Source organism: Corvus brachyrhynchos, unplaced genomic scaffold (assembly GCF_000691975.1).
Source record: "Corvus brachyrhynchos isolate BGI_N302 unplaced genomic scaffold, ASM69197v1 scaffold94, whole genome shotgun sequence".
NCBI classification, from domain to species: domain Eukaryota; kingdom Metazoa; phylum Chordata; class Aves; order Passeriformes; family Corvidae; genus Corvus; species Corvus brachyrhynchos.
Window position 1 is genome coordinate 7,087,899 of NW_008238330.1, and position 8,132 is coordinate 7,096,030.

At 44.4% G+C, this 8,132-nt stretch overlaps 1 protein-coding gene across 2 annotated transcripts in view; it reads left to right on the plus strand.

The window, feature by feature from the left end:
* AOAH (acyloxyacyl hydrolase) overlaps nt 1-8,132 on the plus strand; it is a 76,226-nt gene that overhangs the window by 26,558 nt on the left and 41,536 nt on the right. For both annotated transcript variants that reach the window (XM_008633862.2, XM_017734445.1), the window contains exons 6-7: nt 1,669-1,728; nt 7,100-7,170. In XM_008633862.2, coding sequence (XP_008632084.1) covers nt 1,669-1,728; nt 7,100-7,170 — 131 coding nt within the window. The remainder of the gene's footprint in view (nt 1-1,668; nt 1,729-7,099; nt 7,171-8,132) is intronic.

The window sequence follows — 8,132 nt, forward strand, 5'->3', positions numbered from 1 at the left end:
CCTGCTGAAAGAGAGCAAACAGGCAGTGCTGTCAGCCTTCCTCATGCTGAAGGGAAGGACAGAGGTCATCACATAAGTACTTCCTCACAGATATGGCTGTTTTCAAAAGTGGCCTAATAAATGCAGCACAACATATGGGAATTGTCATCACTGAGATACAAGAATATTGTCCTGAATTGAAAATGGAGCAGCAGGAGGGAGCACATTGGTGTTACGCTGACCCTCCCAGACTCCTCTGACTGTCTCTTCTCTTTTTTTTTTTCCTAAATTGAAGTTGTGAGAACTTCCTTTCTTACGGAAAAATGTGGCCGAATTTAGAAAGTGCTGTTCATCAGAGTTGTTAAACAGTTGTTAAATATTTCAGACTGCATGAGCATATCTGGGGCATCTCCTCATCTCCATGACTGGGAAGAGTCCTTGTGGCAGGAGGAGCAGTGTGATCTTTCTGGGCTGTGATACAAGACAAATTTCTTAAGGCCAAGGTCAACACTTAATAGCACGGTGCAGAAACATCCCCTGCCTGTTGCCTATGCCTCAACATTTAGGCAGGCAGCACCCAGGGCTGTGGATCTCATGGGCTACAAAAATGTATTTGTTGAGGTTTTTGCAATGGCAGAGCCTTGAGCAAGGCCTGGAGAGCAGGGCCATGGCAGTGTTTGGCAGTTCCTGGCCATGGCAAAGCAGCCGTCAGGGTGCACTTGACCAGAGCCTTGCTGCAGCACACATGGCACATCTGTCCTCCTGCTGCCAGCAGAGCTGGTCCTTGGCTGTCCCTCACACTCGTGGATGGTGCCCCTTGCACAAAATTTCCCCTGCTCCTTTAAAGAGCTTGTGTGCAAAGGGATTTCAGGAATTTTTTGTGTATCACTGGTAGCTGACTTATTTGTAACCTGTGGCCTTATGATGGCCAACCTGATGATGCCTCTCCAAGATCTTTTCTTGGAATAGTTCTCCTACTCTTTCTTTCTAGGTAGGTATAAGTATCCACATTATGGAGGTATCCCAAAATGCCTCTTCAGCACAAGTTGGTATGCACCCAACAGAAAAACTATCTTGCCACTGTCAGCAAGAGCTTAGCCTCCAGGGCAGGTATTTCCAGAATAAAAAGCTAACCTTCCTAGATCTTAAGCAGGAGATTTTCCTTCCAAACTATTCCCTGCTTTGTACCTCCCTGCATGCCAGGTTCCCCTGCTGGGAAGAACCTCAGCTGAGTATAACCCTTATCCATGCAAGAGCAAATATTTCCGCTGTACCCTTCCACAGCAAGTCAGACTGACATTACATGAGTTATACCCTCTTTTAGTCTTCTAATGGATGAGCTTTCCTTCAGGAGGAGTCACTAGAGAAGTATGTCCTCTGCAGCTCAGGCTGTGCAGTCAGGATATGAATTTCAGCTCTTCAGCTGATCTGGACTTTTCCTTGGAAAATAAATGATGCCCTGGAGCAAAATAAATGAACTCTTGCAACTGGAGTTTCATAGAAGGTGACTGGATAATTGATTGTTAGTCCAATAAAAAGTAACTGATGAGGAGTTTGTGGACTCATACATCATGTCTGTGCTGTGACTGATATTAAAATAGAAAAAAAATGGTAGGAAATGGGGAGAAAAGTCGGTAGGATACTATGAGGCTGATTTGGTTGTTTTTCATTTTGTTCTTGCTCTCCTAGGTGGGACTAAATACTGCAATAAGAAAAGCAAAAAGAATTATGAAGACTTCCAAGGACCTGGTAAGAAATAGATGGCATTAGGGTGTTTTACGCTGTACTGGCATTTTATCAGGAATGAGTCCTTGTTTGTTTTATCTGACTCTGAATCCTCCTGATCAGCATTGAACTGAATGCTGACTCACTCCCACTTGATACAGGATCTGCTCTATCAGGTGACACTGGAAGAAGGAGAGGGAGAAATAGAGAAAAAATATGAAAGTATGGGGAGAGCGTTAAAAAAAATAATGAAAAATGCAGCTACCTTGTAGCTGTATGTAGGTGGGTGCCTCATGAACTGACCCACTGCCTCAGAGCAGAGTGACTGTGCTTTGGGGCTGTCTGAAACTCAAGCAACGGCCTGAATGCAAATTCTGCGTGTTTTTCCTGTATTTGTGAGATGCTGCCTTTGCCTCTAAAATTTGAAAACTTGGATTTGAAATCTTTCTGCCTCCAACAGTTTTTGGATTTGTAGAGGATCTCTGAAGAGTAGCAGAGAAGGGAAGGGCAGCTTTTATTCTGCTAGGTTCACTTAGGTGAGTCAGTGCAGTCCTTGTTTTCAGGCACTTAATGCAGAGGAAAGGCTTTTAACTGTTTGTGAAGAAATTCTTGATATTGCTTCTCCCTGAATCCTTACTATGATGCTGCTCACAAAAGGGAAAATTGAGGTGCCTGATTAGCCTTTGGGCAATTGCTAAATTGCCAAGCCAGGGAAATAAACAAAGCACTGCAGAGATGGGCCTCAGCTCCCACAGATCCCTGCAACCAGCAGGATCTCTTATTCATTTTCCTTCCTATTCAGTGCTGTGCTACTGTTGGCCTGAAATTTCTGCTCAAATACATGAAATTTTTATTCCTCTTTCCCAGGAGCAAGTCCCTGTGTTAACACCTGTAACAAGATGCTCTGAGTCAAGCAGGTCCTCTCTGTGAGCCGGAGATGGGGTGCAGGCATGGGGCTGGAGAGGGACCAGTGTGGGGAGGCTGCCCCTTGGGACACAATTCCTTTGCTTCCTTGCACATACTGTACCCTTGGCATATTGGGCTGAGTTCCACACATGGCCAGCCACATCCCAGTTTCTTGTGGGTGCCACACCCTTGCAGGCTCTCCTGGGTAGGGTGCCATGGTGGGCATCATTTGCTGGGTGCAGTAGGCTCTCCTATTTTGCCTCTGCTCTCCCGTGTCCTCAAAGCTGCTCAATGCCCCAATAGCTCTCTCAATCTCCATTGACCCTTGGCCCTTTCCTGCTCCTAGCTGCCCATTTACCAGCAGGAAGGACAAGCAGACTGGAAGCAGAAAGGTCACAGTTGCATTTCAGTGTATTTTTTATTATTTTATATTCCTGCACAACGCGAGGTCAGCTCAAATTAAAACACGTATCATATGCTTGCTCAGGCTTCTCCTGCAATTATTCCTAGTGTGCTTCCTGTAATGACCCTGGCTGAAACTTATTTTCAACCTGGAAAGTTGAAAATAGCAACATTTCTAGAGGCATTACTTCAGCTTGCAATTTCCCCTTCACTAAGACTGAAGTTATTTTCAGATCCAGAAAAACAACACAGTAAGAAACACAAAGGAGAATCTCTAGGAGGGAGCCCAGTGAGAATCATACTTGCATAAGCCATGTATCCCAGAGCAGCAGTCTGTGATGAAATAGTAAGGAAATCACCTGCCCAGTCTCAAGGCTCCAAATCATGGTGTGTTACCTGCACAGGCAGATACATGTCAGTGAGAGTGGAGGTGCTCTAACTGCTTGGGGAGAAGGTTACCTGGCTGAATGTGTGGGTGAGGATCCAGAAACACCCCATCGGTGGTAGCACATCCCTGCTTCCATGTCAGTGAAGAAAGAAAAACATTCATCTGGCCTCTTTCATGCTCTGGCTCCTGCTAGACCAAAACATCAAATTAGATCTGTTCTTTCTTCCCATATCTGCTCTTTTCATTGCTTTTGCTCCATTGCATGTTTGGGGAAAGCCTTCTGAAGTTCTTGCAAGTTAACTGTCCCCATCTTGGCTTGGCAGCTGTGTGTGACTGTGCATAAAAAAAGAAATGTGATTATGGCTGTTGTAATGAGAATGGGAGATCCATCTGGATCCCAGGATTTCACATTTACTTGGAATTTCTTAGGATCATTGTGAGTTTGGGAAAGAGAAAAGGTATTCCCCAGATATAGAGATGCGGTGAAAGCGACTACAACTCCAAAAAATTCTAATAAAAGTCTCCATTCATTAAAAGGAGTGAGCCATCTGTAAGGCACTGGCTTAAACCAAACACCAACAAGCATTAGGGGCTCATTGTTATTCTTTTTAGCAACACCAATTAAAATAATTACAGAAATGTCATTAGGGAATGTTAACAGGCAATTAATAGGATATTAGTGTTATCAATCTCTGTGAGCACCTCTAGCATTAACTTTTCTTGTGGGTGGAGAAGATACTAAGGGGCAATAGCAATAGCAATGAAAGAATTGTGATTAGAGTTCTGGCTGTAACATTTAATGAGAACAGGCATCATTTGGACAATCCTGTTGTGTCTATGAGGTCCCTGCAAGTCACAGCCTGGCAGTGGGACAAGTGGGAAGCCATGGAGCGAGCCCAAACGGAATTAACAGGCAGATGAGGGCATAAGCTGATCTCCTGCCCACCCACTTATGTTATACAGGGGCAAGTAGTCCATCTTCTCATAACAACTCATGCTGCAATCATAGCCTGTCTCTGCTGGGAAGGACACAAAAGTGCCTGCTCACACAAAGATTCCCTCTTTTTTTATACCTGTATTCCTTTTGAGAGTAGCCCAGGACACCCTCAAAGAGCGGATGAGCCACTCTCCTGCACAACCCCAAACAGAGCTAAAGCAGTACCTCCAGATCCCACTGTCCCACCTGCTGCAGGAATACGTAGGCTGGGGAGCCAGAGGCTGCTGGGCTTTGGAATGCTGCTGCAGCTGGTCTTCAGCAACACCCACACCACTGCCAGGCCATCATCATGCAACCATTCCTACCAAAGTTAGGAAGTCTTTGGGACTGCAGAATAATCTTTCTTTGAAACCAACAGAGATCCAGTCAGCAAAAATCCTCAAATGACTAGCTGAGTAAAAGGCAGGAAAGATTTTATTAAGCTTACAGCAAAGGGTAAACTTTTAGTGCAGTCTGTGAGCAGAATAAAAGGAGGTTTTATTTATGTATTTATTTCTTGCAAGCCCTGTAGTTTGTCTTTCTGATGCGGTTTTGGCTCCAGGTGCCTTAACTTCAGAGGCTTTGCATACTGTGACTTAGGCTGAAGTGAAAAGCTGACAGCTCAGATGAAGACCCTGCAAATCTTAGCCTGGTGGAAGGCTTAAAGAGCCTCTGGTGCTTCTGTTGGCAGGATTAGTCCTACAGGATGGGGGGGGCAAGGGTGGGGAAGTGATTTCTTTCCTCTTTCCAGGAAGTGTAAATAGGTTTGCAAATCTCTTTGAGAAAAGCTGGCGTCCTGTCTGTGCGTCTCTCACACTCTCTTCCCACCTGACCATGCACAAAGAGCAAAAAGGGGGCCTGTGTCCCAGCCATGCTGCAGGACACAGCCCCAACGCAGCCAACAGCTTGAATACAGAGGTGCAGACGGATGGGGAAGAGCACAGGGCAACTGGAGGTGCAGCAATGGGACCAAGTTGGCCTTTCAGCCTTAAGGAAAGGCTCTACTCCCCAGCTGCTTTTGGCTATTTCTCTGCACTTCTGTGGTTGTGTTCTGGTTTCTCCTTTCATTTCACCAGTACCTCCTCTCCCTCCAAGCCAGTGTGGCTAAAGCTTTGTCATTTGAGTGTGTTGGACAGAGCTGAAGAAAGTTAATTGGTGGCTTTTTTTCAGATTTCTTGTCTCCCTGATGTTCCTTTTTCTTTTCTCCTTGATTTCACTTTTGCGTCCTTTAGAAAGTGCACTGTTACAGCTCTACCTCCACTGCAGATCTATCCTCCTCTGTTTCAGTGATGGCTGAAAAGGGTACCACTCCTTTTCATCTTCATCTTGCTGCTTGGTCACTTCAGCCACCAGCACAAACGTTGGCTACAATCTTTGTACTATGGGTTCTGTCCCCTCTCCACTACCCCAGTCCTCCTCTCCACACTGAGATCCTGGCTGTGGCATATTGCTGTGCCTAACCTCCTGCTCTGGGCAGTGGGAGACCCTTATCTCCATCTCCCCTTGATATCTGTCCAAGCAAACACCTTCCCTGGAGCTGCAAGGCAATGCCCTATGCTCCTTGACCTCACTGCCTTGCTGTGCTGCCTCAAAGTTCTCCTTTGTCACTCAGAGCTTTATACACTGGGGTTATGAACCCACGTGGTGTGTAATAACCTTCCACTGGCCTCTCCTGAGCTGTACCCAAACTTTACCTTCTGTTTCCCGTTGGGCATGGGTTGTAATATCATTAGGTTGAGGACTACCTTACTCTTTTTTTTTCTGTGTATATAAAGTATGTAACACAAGGCAGTTGGTCCAAGGACAGTGCTGTGTCTGTATAAACAGTTACCCTTGTTTGCATAAAGTTATGAGTGTGCCCTTCTGCTCCTCTTCTCCATATTTACATGGTAAGTGTAGCCTCAGTGAATACAGCCAGTGAGGCTGTGCACCAGTTAGCCCTCTGCAGTGAGAGACCACTTGAGCACCCTCAGTGTTTCAAGATGAACTGAACTTACAGTGAAGCCACATGAGCAGCGTGTTTGTGGGATTAATTGCCAGTGCAACACAATTCATTAGGAAGGTCTCTCCCAGCTGCTGAAGCTTCCTGGCTACCTGGAACATCAACTGGATTGGCCCATGACTATGGGCTACTAATGTTGAGAGAGTTTTTCTAGCAGCAGCTGTCTTCTACATCTTACAGGTTTGGCCAAGATAAAATCTAGATTTCCAGGTAGAAATCTCATTTAACAAAATCAAAGGAATTCTATGCACAGTCTGGATCCTCCCATTTCTTCTCTTCTTGGAGTTGTTCCTGACATTTGGCATGTAGAAACCAGACTCATGGCTCACAGTGTGTGGCTTTCACTAGTTTTGCACTGTGTCAAATGCCACCATGCCTATCGAACATGAGAACAGTAATTTTTACAAAGAATGAAAAAAAAATTGTTTGCATGAGAGAAGACAGCTTTACAGGAACCTTTTCCTTCCTTTTTGGGTTTTACAGGTCTTTGTAAACAAGAAAAATTGGTTTGTAAAATGCTTAGCCTTAATCCTTGACTGCTGTGTCACATCTAAATCCAAGGATGCATGTAGTATCCTTGTTGTCATCACTGGAGCTTTTTTATGTTTCTAGGCAGAAAATACATGGTTGAGCTCTGTAATTCACTGACACTGAATATCCCAAGCTACACTACCTCTGTGAACTAATGCATCCATCTATTTTTATTTTTCTTCCTCTCCAGAAAATCTTCATGGGGTTCTCAAGTGTATGTGCATTTCCTCTTCTGGCTGACCTGTGTGAGAAGATTAAACAGTATGTATAAATTTTCAGTCCTTAACCAGAAACAGAACATGGTACATTTGCTTCCTTCAAAAGTCATCCTTAGCCAGCAGAGCTTCCCATACTTTACTTATGTTGGTTTCCTTTATAAAACCACTGTCTAAGAGTACGGAGAGAGCTTGCACAGAGTTCAGGTAAGATTCCTCACAGAGATCCTTGTGGTTTCTTTAGTGCTTAAAACATTTGCTTAATTTTAGCACATCCCAGAGGTCAAATATGTGACACACTCACAGATGTGGCATCCCCAAGAGGAAGCCACCTTTCTCCTGAGATTTTCTGAGCCCAAGAAACTTCTCCATTTCATTTGTTCACCCAATTGCAGTGCCCATGGCTCAGCGCAGGAAGGCCACCAGCACCTGCATAACTCTGTGAGGAACCTGAATTTAGTATCAGTTGTGAAGCACAGAACAGTCCTGAGATGTTTCAGAAAGTCAGGCAGATAGCATCCAGGAAAAACCTCTCATGACAGTGCTGACTTTGAGTCAGTTTCTGAGAAAGGCCAAGGCCATGAGCTGGGGTATTACTTGTAATGTATATTTATCAATGTACTCCAATGACTTGGAGGAATACTCAAGCAAGTCTAAGAATAAATCAGGATTATCAGCTGTATATTTGACTGATTCAGCTGCCAAGACTAACTTGCTCACCTATTTCTGCTCATTTAATTGAAACTGCAAATATCAGGAATTTATTTGGAATGGGTTGATCAATATGAAAAATCTTGCAAGTATCTTTTGAAATGTTAGTCAGGACACATAAGCTGAGTTTGACCCTGCGAGTTCAGACAGTGGAAGTGGGAATAAAATTGTATGTCATATGTTGGATTGCATGTGTTCGACTCATCTCTTCTGATCTCTCCCTCATGCACTCTGTCTCTCTCACTGTCTTTGCTTTTTTACTTTCCTCTTTCTTTAGCTACAAAAAAAAAAAAAAAA